Source organism: Mauremys reevesii, linkage group 9 (assembly GCF_016161935.1).
Source record: "Mauremys reevesii isolate NIE-2019 linkage group 9, ASM1616193v1, whole genome shotgun sequence".
NCBI lineage: Eukaryota > Metazoa > Chordata > Testudines > Geoemydidae > Mauremys > Mauremys reevesii.
Window position 1 is genome coordinate 100,765,436 of NC_052631.1, and position 15,971 is coordinate 100,781,406.

The 15,971-nt window shown below is 38.7% G+C and overlaps 1 protein-coding gene across 11 annotated transcripts in view; it reads left to right on the forward strand.

Moving 5' to 3' along the window:
- Window positions 1-15,468, forward strand: part of KLHL13 (kelch like family member 13) — a 120,297-nt gene extending 104,829 nt beyond the window's left edge. For all 11 annotated transcript variants that reach the window (XM_039488914.1, XM_039488912.1, XM_039488917.1 and 8 more), the window contains 2 exons: window positions 11,120-11,233; window positions 13,852-15,468. In XM_039488914.1, coding sequence (XP_039344848.1) covers window positions 11,120-11,233; window positions 13,852-14,339 — 602 coding nt within the window. In that variant the 3' untranslated portion in view covers window positions 14,340-15,468. The remainder of the gene's footprint in view (window positions 1-11,119; window positions 11,234-13,851) is intronic.
- Window positions 15,469-15,971: the final 503 nt, after the last annotated feature.

Sequence of the window (15,971 nt, forward strand, 5' to 3'; positions counted from 1 at the left end):
ACAGATTTGACTATATATACCCATTGTAAATTTTGTCTTTGTGTATTAGAAATACAATAATGAGATGCAGTATTATATTTCACATTTCTGATTGCGTAATATAATTTCACTTACTTAAATCACACTAAGTGTACACATTCAGATGTTTTATTTAAGCTTGCAGTCTCTCTATCTGATCCGCATTCACAGCAGAGACTTGGCAGCAGACCTGGCTTTGTAGTGAATCTCCTGTTACTAAAACGTCATTACTTTTGTGGATATACTGCAGTGTATTTTATAAATGTACTGTGAAGTATTGTCTTAATTAAAACTAATCCGAAAAAATGACCTGATTGTTTTGTGATGTAGCATCTGATTCTCTCCTCTCCTCCCCCTCCCTCCCATTTTACTCATCCAGAAATCTGCAAAATTCAGATGATCTGCAATGGATTTCCTAGTCATATAAAAAACTTCCTTTTTGGGAAGCATATAGTGTTACAGTTGTAGACTTTACTAAAACTTTGCTAAAAGAATTAAGAATTGATTTTTTGTGTTTTTTGGTGTTATATGTTAACTGTGTTTTTAACATAACTTGGTTCTTTCATGCAACCGTTTCATGATTTTAGCTAGAAATGCATTTAGATATAAATGATTGTTGATTGGTAACTTTTCACTTCATCTGCCTGGTGGTGCAACATGCAGTAAAAGTTTAGTGTCTTGTCAGTGTACCTATTGTATAATTAATTAAATTAATGAATACCAACCATCATTCACATGTGTGAATTAGTGTCAGAGCATCTGGGCTTCAGTGGAGGACCCATGTTAATGGTTCACCCTAGGAGGATAATCCATTCTGCCTGTTACTTGGCATGGGTGGTACCTTGGTCTCTCCTGTTCTCTGCCTGTGGCACACAACAGTTAAGTCTCCTGAGAACTGATATGCTTTGGTCTAACTGAAGTAATTGAGACCAGTATAGGGGTATCTGGGTAAAGCTTAGTGGTCTGTGATATAGAGGTCAGACTTGATGGTCTCTTCTGGCCTTAAACTCTGATTTTCAGTTCCAGCAGACACCTAAGGAGCTTTAATCAAACTCACATACATAGATGTTCCTGCAGTAAAATATTGTGCTGGCTGCCAGCACAGATTAAATGGCTTGTAGATGTCCTTTTCTTTGCATTAGGGTTACCAACTTTTAAATCGCACAAAACCAAACACCTTGCCCCACCCCTTGTCTGAGGCCCCGCCTCCTCTTCACTCCATTCTCCCTCCCTCCATTGTTCGCTCACCCCCCACCCTCACTCACTTTTCTAGGGCCGGGGCAGGAGATTGAGGTGTGGGAGGTGGTGAGGACTCTGGCTGCAGGTGCAGACTCTGGGGTGGGGCCAGGAATGAGGAGTTTGGAGTGCAGGAGGGGGCTCAGGGCTGGGGTAGGGGTTGGGGTGAGGGCTCTGCGAGGGGGTTCTGACCTGGGACAGGTGGTTGGAGTGTGGGAGGAGGTTCAGGGTGCGGCTCAGGCCGTCCGTCACTTACCTCAAGCAGCTCCCGGAAGCTGACAACATGTCCATCTCCTAGGCGGAGGGGCCAGGGGGCTCTGCACTCTGCCCACGCCCACAGGCGCCACCCCCACAGCTTCCATTGGTCACGGTTCCTGGCCAATGAGAGCTGCGGAGCCAGTGCTCAGGGTGCGGGCCGCCTGGGAGGTGGACATGCCAGCCACACCTGGGAGCCACGTGCAGTTAGGGCTGGCAGAGAACCTACCTTAGTGCCGCCGCCCCTCCCTCCCTGTGCCACTGACTGTATTTTGGCAGTATGGTCAGCGGTCCTTGGCGGTGCTGACCAGAGTCACCAAGGTCCCTTTTCAGCTGGTCGTTCCGGTCAAAAACCGAACACCTGGCAACCCTATTTTGCATCATCTCCACAGCTCTCTTTGATTTAATTGTGGGTTGTGGGAACTGATGCATTTAGAGTTAAGGCTTGCATGCTGGTGGAGAACCCACTTGGCAACTGATCATCTTCTCATGTATTGTGCTAGAAGCCAACAGTTTTTACCTCTTCCCTGGGTGTGAAGGATTTATCCATTGGAACCATTTTGTGTTGGTGATTCCAGTTGACCTCGAGGAAAAATGTTCTTCATTTTTTTAAAGTACTTTTTACGTGCCCAGGGCCATGTCAGGATCTCACATGTAAAGTGGGTATCTCTACCTACAGGCTGCTGTCTAAACAGCAAAGTCAGAAAATCAGTCTCGTACTTTCCCTGACTCCAATATGGTGGTTTGAGTTGATCTAAGACACTGATTAGATTTGATATACATGAGACTGCTCATGTCAGTGTCAATACACAAAGTTGCAGCAATTGTATCAAATCACACCTTCTGTTAAACTGATGCAATTTTGTGTGTAAACCAGGCTTTGAATTTACAGAGAACACTGAACCTATCTCAAGTGATACATTCTGACCTAAATTTCCTCTGCAGTCTCAGTTTAAGATAGGAAATGAAGAATATTCGGTGTAACTTTTGTGTAGAAGTACTATTAAACTGCTGCAGTGATTTCCATGTAGAGCTGGCAAAGTAATTTTGATCCTTTCGCATGAAAAGCTCTATATAAATGTTCGGTATTCTGGTTGCCTAGGATTTTGATTTGGGGACTGAAATATTCTGTTTTTCTTCCCATCAATTGCCATCCAACTCATGTTTCACTTTAATGTTTCCCTTCATAAAAACTGACTGTCTAAAAATATGAAATCCAGATATGAAATCTCTCCCCACCCCAAATAAAAAATCCTAACTTTTCATAAAACAGCAGGTTAAATGTGCATTGGAAAACTATTATGGAATTTGCCCTCTTGGATTCAAACTGATTTCAACTTCTTAGTTATTGTATGTGATATGAATTTCTGAAAACTTGAATTAAACTTTCCAAGGAGATTGGCTTTAAATATTAGCTTTCTATATGTTAAACTATCTCTCGTCAATTCTGTTGTACTGACTAATTTACCATCCACTTCGGGCACAGCAGGATCTAAGGGTCAGAGTTATTAAAATACATATCCTTCTTATTTTTTTTTCAAAAAGTCTCCTTTAATCAATAATAAAAGGGATACTTTTATGGGGTCCTTCAGCCTTGATACCCAAAACGTTTCTCAAATATTTTAAGCTTATCAAAACGGTGTAGTGTTACTTTTCACAATAGCAATGTCTGTTTTTCACTAGTGGTAAGATAATAGTAATTTAACAGTGCATACTAGTACCCATTTGAAACGTTCAGAGGGAAGTTACCAGAATTGGAATTTGGCAAAGACCTCAAATACCATATGTATTCTAAAATTGTAATGAGTTTCTTTAAGGCCTCATTTTCAAAACAGCAAAAGTGCAGGGCTATGGACAGCTCTACATCTAATTTGAGCATAAAATGACTCCAATTGTGCATGGAAATAAGATATGGCTGGTTAAGTAGGGGTGCTATCGGATAGAGAAGGGAAGCCAGAATCAAGGGAGAACACTCCAGGGAGTGTATCTGTTGGAACAAACAGAGGAGGTGACTGAGAAAAGGAAGACTCCTAAGGAAAGAAGGTGTGGAAGACAAATTGAGAGGTGCCTTACAGAAAAGCCTGAGAGATCAAAGGGTGTACAGACAATCTCCAATCATGATAAATGCTGGTAGATTGATAATAGCAGGGGTGGTCAACTTGTGGCTCCGGAGCTGCATGTGGCTCTTCATAGGTTAATATGTGGCTCCTTGCATAAGCACCGACTCTGGGGCTGAAGCTACAGGTGCCAACTTTCCAATGTGCCGGGGGGTGCTCACTGCTCTGCCCCAGGCCCTTCCCCCACTCCACCCCTTCCCCTGAGCCTGCCATGCCCTTGCTCCCTCCTCTCCCCCCACCAGAGCCTCCTGCGCACCGCATAACAGCTGATTGCGGCGAGTGGGGAGGGAGCAGGAAGCACTGATTGGTGGGGCTGCCGGAAGGCAGGAGGCGCTGCAGGTTGGAGTGGGGGGAGCGGATGGGGGACTGCTGACCTGTTACTGTGGCTCTTTGGCAAGGTACATTGGTAAATTCTGGCTCCTTCTCAGGCTCAAGTTGGCTGCCCCTGGATAATAGGCTCCCTTTCTTGGAAGACAAATAGAGGTAGCCAGAGCTTGTTGAGAGAGAGGATGGTTGTATTGTGAGAATCATGTGGCCTGACTGGGGCTGGGGTGGTGATACAGGTTAGATAAGCATCCTGCAATTTTGATGGTTAATCTCAACATATCCAAAACTCTAGAGATTCTGGGTTCTCCAATAACTAGTTTTATATGCAGTCTTGTGAGTAGGATCTTGTGTGCTTTCAAATGTATTTTTAAGTGTACTGTTACAAAACATCATCTTGTATTGATATCAAGTCATGATACAACACAGAGGGGGTAGAGAATATTGGATTTTCATGAGAGAACATTAGAGCAGCATGGAAATTTCAGTTGTGAGGCCCAGTTAAATAGAGATTCATGTAACAAAATAATTCACCAGAATTGGATTGGAACACCAGTGATGTGACAGCGGAGAAAGCAGTGGTATTCAATTTGTTTATTCAGAGAATTGTCCTTGTAAAATTTATAAATGGTGGTAACAACCATAAAAACCCTCAGTAGTATCCAGCTGGGTCAATCTGCGACAGTAACTCAAATACCAAAGAGAATGCTGTATAAGAGATCCTTTCAGCCTGCTAGTAGGAGTTGTAACCATTGCTGTGCTATATTTGTGAAAAAGATGCAGCACTTTATAAGAACAGGCCATACACTCTCCTCTCTGACAGGATGATCAAATGAAAATCCTACAAGTGGGAACAAAGTAGAGTTCCATTTCCCAGTGCTGGAACACCCCTGTACGGGGACAATATGTCTACCGTGCATCTGGGGGTGAGCCTCCCAGCCCAGGTCCACAGACCTGCGCTAGTAGGGCGTGTGCTAAAATAGCCATGTAGCTGTTCTCACTTGGGATGGAGCTTGGACTCTCAGGCTCACCCCAGTCCCCTAGACTTGAGAGTGAGAGCTGTAGCCTGAGCTGCAATGTCTACGCAGGTATTTTTAGCATGCTAGCATGAGTCCCGGCAACACAACTCTTGCTCTGGGCGGGGAGGCTCACTCCCAGATGCACTGTACACACACTCTGGGTGCTCCTATAATACGAGTAAACAATGGTAATACATCTCAAGAGTCATTAGAAGCTATTGGGACAAAACTGATAAATGTCTACATGCTGCACAAACAATACCACAGGGTGCCATGCTCCAGGTGTGCCTTTCGCAGTATGTATTCCTTTAATTCTGTCAAAAAGATATTCTAGGCTGTTTTATGGGATACATGCTGGTCAAAAGTTCCTCTGCTCCAATATAACAAAACCTAGTGGGATCACTCAAGCTTTTGAGAGAGAGAAGGAAACCTTCTCAACCTATTTAGAATGTACCAGTCTAGTTAGTAAATTACCTTCAAGTATGTACTATATCTGCTTTCAAGAGACGCTGTCATCTTACTGGGGGTGGGGTAGAGGGGGCATTTTTTCTGATGCCTTGTTGAGGTTTACATGGGCCTTGTTATTTAGGGAGAAACTGACAGACTATGCATGGAAAACAGCGAAACTGACTATAGGCAATGTAAAAACCCTGGAAAAATAGCTAACTTCTGTTAGTTGTGATAATCTTAGAAGTTAGTTGTGAGTGTAGCATCCACAAGATTTTCAGTCACTTATGATCTTCAAGTTTATAGTAAAAAGCAACAAAGAGTCCTGTGGCACCTTAAAGACTAACAGATGTATTGGAGCATAAGCTTTCGTGGGTGAGTACCCACTTTGTCAGATGCCACAGGACTCCTTGTTGCTTTTTACAGATCCAGACTAACACGGCTACCCCTCTGATACAAGTTTATAGTGTTCATCTAAAAAATGAACACTGCAGCTATATAGCTGATGTTCAAAAATTAAGGATTTTGGAGCTGATAATAGTCTGTTCTCAAACAGGCAATTCTTTTATAACTTTGTATGAGCCATAACATTGTACACTAGCTTTTGCATGCTGTATTTGCTGTCCCCTCTCCTAACTTGCCTATGCGTCCTCATCTGTAGATCCTCACTCCAGTTGGTGTAGGATGAACAGCTGTTTGGTGTGTTGGAGATAGAAGAATGAAGTGATGTGGCCATCAGTTGAATTTTTGGTTCCTGCTAGGTCGTCTGTGACTCTTTTTTTTTCTTAGTTACTTATTCCATAGTGTGCTTAATATTTTACTAGAACTTGCTTTGTTTTTTTGAATTTTTTTTTTCCAGAATACCAAGAGGTGCCAGGAAAAAAACTTTACATATTGTCCATGTGTTCACATTGCTGGGCTAATGAAATTGGTGGTGTTGATCCACTACTAGGAAGTAAACAGTCAAACTAACAGGGTGGATTGATTTAAATCATCGATTTTAATCGTGATTTAAATCAGCAAGCAGTTAACTTTTATTTAAATCATTGATTTTAATTACATTTTGCATTTGTACTTAGTTATTTTCCTAAAGAAAGTTGATTCTCATTGGTGGTAACCATTAAAACATAATGTATCGCAACTAAATATAGCCTTTATGCTAAATTTGGTGCTGCTTTTTGCAAATCAGGAAGACATGCTATATCTATACACTTTTATTTGCGCAGTTATGTAGCTTAACTCACATCCTTAATTTTTACATTTTTATTATGCTAGAAAACAGTGAATAATGCATTTCTTATTTACTAGATGGTTCTTTTTTTTTTTACTTGTGCAATGTGTCAAGTTCTATTTGGATGGAAATTCAAACACAATTAAAAATGAAAAAAAGCAGCATTTTAAAGTTACTTATTTTTTTAATTAGTTAAATAAAACTACCTTAAATGTCCTGGATACATAAGAAGAAAATTGATAAAAAATGATCAAAACATGTTTTGCATTTAAAAACTAACAGATTTATGAAGTAAAGGAACTATTATCTACAGTTAGTTAGTGAATCAATGTGATTGCTTCTTGTCATCATGTCCTTCCAGATTTTAGAACTAGTAGATCTCCTAGATTGGAAGAGGGAAACAAGCTGTTTTGCTTTTTTCAACTTCCTATTGATTTTTAACTTTTAATTATTTCAGTTCAATTATTAGTTCATTCAATCAACTGAAATGAAAATATTGTCCCTGAACCTGCAGATGAGGTTACTGCTCTCAAAAGTGAATTTAGCATATCAAGAAACTCTGAATCCAGGTGCTTGGCTCTTGGCTTCCACTAGTTTAGTGCTTTGATTTTCTTTAAAACTGCTGGTAAAAATATACTGCTTAATTTTTTTTTAATGTAAGTTAAATTATTTTAATAGATTTGAGTAAGTTTAGGCTTTAATGTAGGCTGTCATAACTTCAAATTTAAATTTAAGTACATTTGTTTTTAAAAATAAACCTGCATTTAATTTAAATAAAATTGGATTTAAATTTTATATATATATATATATATATATATATATATTGATTTTTTTGTATCCTCCCTTCAAGATCACTGTTGCTCCATTTGGAGAAAAGGCAAAATTGGAACGGAAGGATGTTTATCTAGCAATAGGTAGGGGGTGGAGTTACCTACATCAGAGCCAAGAAGTTGCAATATTTCAGTTCCAGACTTGGAACTCCTTAGCAGAAAGTAAATGTAGACACTGAGAACCAAAATATTTTTGGCTCCAGATAGGAACAGTTTTATCACTGTCATCTTCTTAGTCTCATGCATACAAATGTTGCTGCATCCATTGATAATTGGTAACTTTTGTATTTCAATGACTTGGTGTAACCTAAATATTATTTAACCAACCCAAAAGTCACTTAACAATTTTATTGTTTATCACAACTTTAATACATTGTGATATGCTATAGCATAATTGATAATATTTACCTTATTTATAAATTAAATTTGTTCCATACTTTTGGTCCATTTAACAAAGATATCAAAATGTTTGGCACAACTGGCAGCATCTATTCAAGAGATAGATATTAAAACAGCAGATGCATTTGAGGTCAAGACTATTGGTATTTCCTCATTTTCATAAACACTAAATTAGCTCAAATTATACCTGTAAATCAAGTGTGCAGCTTGTTGTGAAAGAAATGGAAGTGGGATGGGTTTTGTCTTTATGTCCTCCAGGAATGACTTCTTGTGCTATGGCCTTGTCAGGTCTCACAAAGTATGCAGAATTTACTTGGACAGTACTTGGATGAGAAATGTCCAAGGAAAATCCAGGATGCAACTGGAAATAGGGACTTGTGTGAGTAATTTAATAGCTGGCGCTTTCCTTCCGAGTTTCTGCTGAATCAATTGTTCAGCACACTGTTCAGGGTATTGTGTCATTGGAAGTGTCATTAGTCCTGAGGTAGTGATGAATTTTTGTTTAGGGAGCTGCATTCTGTGCAGAGCTTACTAGTGGGTGGGTATATGGGTGTGTGTGAGAGAGACAGCGAGAGTGAGAGATGCCCCTTTTTGCTGGATTCCCTTGCTAAAGTGCACTTTGGAAGTACTCTCAAATTCAGAATTACTGCCACAGCTAAATCTTGTCCTTAGAAATTGTCCCTAAGGATTTTTCAGACAATTGAAAATAACCTGTGTGCTTGTTTTTAAAAAAAACAATAATAACCAGAACAATTAAATAGTCCTTTTATAGTCCTTGTATCATGGTACTGAGTCACACAATAGATTCCTGCCAGCACTGCAATTGTCAAACCTTTAGAATGTCAAGATTCTCAGCCTTTCAATTTTATATATTTGTGTGTCATGCTGATGGTTTGAGATGACAGACTTTAAAATTAACCCTGGCCCATCACACCAGTTTAGGAGTTTCAGTACTTGTCTAAGATTGAATAAAAGCAAGTTCTAGGGTAATATTTAACCTCTGAAAACTGAAGACATTTGTAGTCAGTGTATACAAAACAGTTTGCTAACCCGACCTGATTTATTTAAAATTAAGAGGTTTAATTTGCTTTCAAGACAGCAGCAGTTTTAACATTATAGGTTGCTACAACATGCATTGTAGTCAAACTATATTACTTCCTCTTAAGTCTCTGGTCACATCTCCTCTCAAGCTGCTATTCTGAATACCTCATTCATATCCCTTTCTCAGGACCATGTCTGTGCCAGTCATAAGGCCCCTAAATCTGGAACTCCCTTTCTGAACCCATCCTGTTTCCAGGTACCTCCTCTAAACTCTCCACCAAGGAAACTTAAACTATGGTTTCTTGTACTGTTCTCAGATGCCTGCATTACGTTCACAAGCAACCAAATGCTTGTATTTTTGCCCTTGACCTCTTACAGTTTCCCTGTTCCCTTAGTCCTCAACAGGGCAGATTGATTTATATCAGTGTTTTAATTCAGCAGCAGGAAATCTTGATAACAATAATCAATTTTAATCTTGTTTTTCACGTGTACTTTTTATTTGTCTAAAGAAAGGTTGATTCTCATTGTTTTTAATTTGGTACTACTTTTTGCTAATCAGGAGTATATACTATAGGAGTTGTATAATTTGACATATGCTTATTCAGATTCTTAATTTTTACTTTGTTAAAAAATAGTGAATTATGCATTTCTTATTTCCTAGATGATTAAGTATTTACTTCTGATTTGTGTCAAACTGCATTTGGATGGAAATTGAAATTCAATTAAAATGCACAAAAATAATAAAGTGGTTTATTAGTTAAATAAAATTATCTTAAATATCCTGGATACACAAGGAGAAAAGCGAGTTTATGAAAACATTTTGCCTTTAAAACTGATTTATTAAACAAGGACAGTATTATCAATAATTAGTGAATTGACGTGATTGTTTCTGGTCACCATGTCATTAAAGATTTTAGAACTAGTAGATCTCATCCTCTCACCTCATTTTTTTTCATAGATAGTAGCAGGAAAACAAACTTTCATGCTTTTTCATTTGGTTTCTCAACTCTGAACGAATGAATAATTTAACTGAACTAGTTGAAGAAACTGAGATGAGTGAAATATTTTCTCTGCAACTGCAGAAGCTATTAAAAGCTGGTTTGTCGCTTCAACAGACTCTGGTTCCAGGTGTTTAGCCAGTGACTTCCACCATTCAGTGGTTTGAAGTTTCTTTAAAACTTCAGCAGCAAACATGTACTTGTTGAATATTTTTATTTAAATTATCTTACTATATTTTATTAAGTTTAGGCCTTAACACAGGTGGTCGTAGTTTTAATTTTAAATAGGTTTATTTTTAAAAAGAAAATGTATTTAAATAATTTTAAAAAACATTTTAAATCATTGATTTTTTTAATCTACCCCAGTCCTCAGTCCTGCAAACAAAATTGTATAAACAGAGCCATGTTCCCACACACAGCTGCATTTAAGTCAGTACGGCTCTACATAGTTTTCTTTGCAGGCTTGAATCCTGGAAGCAATTTGGGTTAGACCTGTATTCTTTTTTGTAAAGCGCCATGCACTTCTGTGGTGCTGTATAAGTAGTACAAAGCAGTCGCTACAAAAGGCGGTACCACATTCCCAAATCAAGAATTCATGTGTCAGGTGTCCTTTCAGGCAATCTTTGAGTGAGTGACATAATGGGATTCTAATGCAGTAGGTAGAACACAAGCTGGGTCTATATATCCATATGTGCCTGGGTGTGGGACACTTTTAAAGAAATGTGACTAACACAGGTCCTTCTGATTCCCTAATGCTTTCATCCTCTTAGGCATGTTTAAAGTTTGCTTTGTATCAGTTTGCCCCAGACACTGGAAGGGTTGTATGAGAAGGAGGATTAGAAAAGCAGTTATACCTACTTTTATTTTTACTTTTTTTGAGCACACCACAGTGTGTACAGAGCAAGATAAATGAAAGCTATGGCAGGCTAAGCAGCAACTGTATTGAATGCAAACCAGGGGAAACAGTTGGGCAAGAGTTCTTTTTCTTCTGCACCTGTGGGACAGAAAACATATAGATTATTCAAGGATATCTTTAACTACACAGAGTATCTGAATGTATCTCTGAAACTGTCTTATATGAATAACATATATTTTCATTGAGTTGTCTATTTATGAATGTATTAATTTCACTACTACTGCACTCAAAATCAAATTACCATGCTAAATTCAAGCACTCTTTTTTTTTTTTTTTTTGGTTTAACAGCCACAGTGGAATGTTACAATCCAAGAATGAATGAATGGAGCTATGTTGCAAAAATGAATGAGCCCCACTATGGTCACGCTGGAACGGTGTATGGGGGATTAATGTATATTTCAGGTAAATCGTTCTCATATGTTTATGAACAAAATCCACCACACGAGGCATATTGGCTACATAGTTTTCCCTACTCCAGTGGGTGAAGGAAGATTAAAAGAAGTGTTCTTACTTTAGATATAAAACATACGCGTGTTTCAAACAGCAATTCATAGCTTCATACAAAGTTAGTCAAATAACATACACTTAAGAAAATCTCTAAAAGAACCATTTTAGATAAAAAATACCACAGTTGTTAGATGCTTATTTTAAACATCTCTAATTTGCAATGCTCACTGGTACATCTTAACCTTCAGTGCTGCATTTTTATGAACACAAACACTCATATAGAATTTGTCATTTTTCCCTTCGATAAATAGTTACCTCACTAAGGATTGGAAAGGTTAGCTAATGCTACAAATACTGAGATAAAAGTATCAACTTATGTAAGACAAAGTTGGAAGGATTTTAAGATTAATCACAGTATGTGAGTGGTGTCTTTACTTCTTTCATTGCTTCTGTGTTGCTATAACTTTGGTTGGCCCTGTGCCTCTGAAAGGCGGTAATGTAATGCATGCTGTTCAAATCAGGGGCCATAGTTATTCCTAAGAAAGCAAGTTCTCCGATCTCCCAGATAATTGTTCTCCTTTTTGGGGAATTCCATGCCAAGTCAATAAATGGTCCCACCTGACCTACTCTGATTTCACAGGCTTTTCATGGGTAGTAGCATTTAGTAGGCTCCATGCCCACATTTTTGCCTCATGCTTGTTCTAAATAACACTTGGCTCAGAATTTCCACTGACCTCAGAGAAGGACACTTCCTTTTTATAGCGATAGTGCAGTTGAAATGAGTGCATTGCACCCAGTGTATATTCTACAACCACTCTAACAATTCTGTTTGCCCTCCTTTAAGAACTCAAATGCAGATATTCTAGGACATTGGTTTATTAGATATAGATTGAACCCAGGCATGACAGGGTGGTCTTAGTAAATGGATTTCTCGTCAGAAGGGATCTGTATTTTTTTACATGTTACATATTGGGTAAAATCAGGGATTTGTCATGCTGCAAAAGTTGTTTTAAAGTTAGATTTCTGCCCTCATCTAATTTATTTTAGTAGATGTCCCATTTATACTTTTGTTTGTAGGAAGCGATCTGAGAAGCAGGTAAGTTGCCTCTGAAATTTGCACTGTTTGAGGGGATGTCAAAGTTGCTGTTCAACATCAGCTGAAGTGGCAGCAGTGACATGACTTGAAAGTGAGTAAGTGCTGCTTGGAAATGGGTCAAATGGAACAAAAATCCTTCCCCAGGCAGCACTGTTCATTTCACTCAAAGCCACCACTGCTGGTTCTTCAGCTGATGTCAGAGTATCTCTGATATGCTCTTGACAGAGGTGCTCTTCAGATGTAGCTTACTCACACTTGGACAATTGTCTGTCACTAGAGAGCAGGTAAAAGAGATACTAATTTACACTTGTAAATCGTAGTCTGTCAGATTGGGACCATGAGCAGGGACAGTGTGCTCACTTCTCAGAACTGTTGCTGGTTCTTTAATTTCAGGCTCTTGAAATAAATGAAAGTGGAGGGAAGTTTGCCAAATCAGAAAGTGTAAAATGGGAAAGGAATACAACTATTTCTCTCTTTTTTTAAAAAGATTCATATAAACAATGGAGAATTAGTCAGAGAGCCAAGTTGCCTCTCTCATATCCACAACTAGAGGGGGACCTTTGCACATGTATATCTCCCCAGTTCAGTTCAGAGGGAGGGCTCAGCTGCCTCTGAGGAACAGTATTCTCCCCTCTTCAGGACCCAGCAGAATCCTCTTCACATAGTCCAAGTTTTGTGTTGACAGAGGTAGAAACTGGGTGATCTGTAATGAGGAATGGACAGGATATAGACGAGCCAAGGGAGATGCATTTTTTCTCCAGCACCATCTATGGCTACAAGGTTCTTACTCAGAAAAGAGAATACAACCTGGGGCTATGTTATCTTGCTGATTGAGCCATTCCCCAGAATTCCCAGGTGCGGCCACACTCAGGGAGTGTCCCTACTAATGCAGGTACCATGGTGTGGAGATGGGTGTGCTCCACACAAATGTTTCTGGTCTCCCGTATCTATATCCTTGGGCTGTGGTTCTCAGGTAGGAGTATGTGTACCCCTGGAGGTATGCAGAGGTCTTCCAGGGGGGACATTAAGTCATCTAGATACTTACCTAGTTTTACAAGAGGTTATGTAAAAAGCACTAGAACAGTCAGTACACACTAACATTTAATATAGACAATGACTAGTTTAAACTGCTCTATATACTCTACACTGAAATGTATGTACAATATTTATATTCCAATTGATTTATTTTATAAATATATGGTAAAAATTAGAAAGTCAGCAATTTTTCAGTAACTGTGCTGCGACACTTTTTTGTATTTTTATGTCTGATTTTTGTAAGCAAGTAGTTTTTAAGTGAAGTGAAACTTGGGGTATGCAAGACAAATCAGCCTGCTGAAAGAGGTACAGACGTGTGGAAAGGTTGAGAGCCACTGTCCTTGGAGATCTTCTAGAATTAGTTGAAATACTCTTACATTTTTGCTATGACTTGTTTACTCCAGTGTCAATATTACTTTGATTTCTTTCTGTCTTTCTATAGGCGGAATTACCCATGATACTTTCCAAAAAGAACTTATGTGCTTTGACCCTGACACAGACAAATGGACTCAGAAGGCTCCAATGACAACAGTCAGAGGTCTGCACTGCATGTGTACTGTTGGAGACAAGCTTTATGTTATTGGCGGAAATCACTTTAGAGGAACAAGTGATTATGATGATGTACTAAGCTGTGAATATTATTCACCCACCCTAGACCAGTGGACTCCAATTGCTGCTATGTTACGTGGGCAAAGTGATGTTGGGGTTGCTGTCTTTGAAAATAAAATCTACGTTGTTGGAGGGTACTCTTGGAATAATCGCTGTATGGTGGAAATAGTCCAGAAATATGACCCGGAAAAGGATGAGTGGCACAAGGTCTTTGACCTCCCAGAATCACTTGGTGGCATTCGAGCCTGCACTCTTACAGTTTTCCCGCCAGAAGACAACACAGGGTCACCTTCTAGAGAGTCACCTCTGTCGGCACCTTAAAAAAACCCTTTGCCTCACGGTGTTGTGGTAATACCTTTGCACTGCATCATGGAGTGTCTCATTTTTCTTCAGTAGTATCTGTTAGGCTTAGCCTACAGCAATTGGTACAGTTACTGAGGGAGGAAAAAACAAGACTTTGATATTACTTGTGCTGTTTGTTTGGCCTAGAATGTTTATCGAGTGGTTGACAAAGATTATGGAAAAATGTACTCAACAGAGCCAAATCTTTAACAAGTGAGAAACGAGATATTGTCTATAAAATATATGAATTAGGTACGTTTTTAATGTTGTGTATTGGGTGTGAGGTACCTTACAACTTACATTAGGAAGCCCAATAAGTCAAATCGGAAGGGGTTGCAGTGAACATGTAATTATGTTCACTTAACTTTATATTTGAAAGTCTTTCTTCCTTTCATCTTTGATTGCAGATTTTAAAGGGAGGCAGCCTACACCCATGTGAACTATGACAAAAGGTTGCCAGCAGGCCTGAGCTACCTCCCTCTTTTCACAGAGTATTTTTGACATATCTCTTTACTGCCCAGCTGGGTGGGTGCTTTAAGAGCATATGGAGTTTCTTAGGCAGACAGGAGAAATCAAATAATAATTTAAAAAATATTAATATTATGCAACAGGTGGACCCTGTGTAGGCCCGGGGTTTTTTAATAACATATATTGTGGGTTTTTTTCCCTGACTCAATTAAGTGACACTTCAAAGAGAAGACTTAAAATGTTTGGGCTTTTTAATTTTTGGTCTCTTCCTCCTCCCCCACACACAGTAATCAGCTTCTGTTTGTAAGGGAGCATAAGCTATTAATAAATTGGAATTCAGTACAGTTGTATGACCTGTTGTATGCCTGTATTGAGTTATGTAGATAAGGGCTAGAAATGTTAATTCAAGCCACTAAATTTGACCAAATTGTTCCTTCAGATCAAATTTAATCTAATTTTTCTCCTTTGCTGTTGAGATAACTTACATATTACATGTCCTCTGTATAGTCTCAGTTAATAAGGTTATTTAGCACAAAGTGCAGCTTCAGCAGGAGAGCTGCTTTTTGCTCAGTGAACTCAGACTACCATGTTTTACCTTCTTTTGTTCAATAAAACTTTTAACTGCAATTATTCAGCCTAAGATACCTCATTAATGTTACTTGGATTTTCTTCTTTTGCTCATTGTTGCCAGGGATACACATTGCGTATATCTGTGTGGGCAGATTAATTTGCTAGGAAACCAATGCACAAGTGGTCTCAAATGGGTACTTTGACCTACTTTCAAGGAACTATTTTGGCCATTCTTGTCTATTGTAATTTTAAGGACTGAAAATGTGGAAATAATAAGTGAACAATTGTGCATAGAGTGAGCTAATATTTAAATGTTCAGCAGTACAAATGTACTATACAGTAATCTTTATTGGTTCCAACATAGTAATTTGCTTCTGAAAACGTTTTTTTAAAAAGTTCTAGTTTTAAATCAAATTAAATTTAAAATGCAGGGCAAATAATCGCAAATGTTAGTCAGTTTTGATTATCTAAACCCACAATCCTCATTGTTGTTTTTGGTTTTCCATCATAAAAAGCACAAGAATTTGTACTAATTGCTAGCAATCATGGTGGCTTTTGCAGACATCTGGAGAT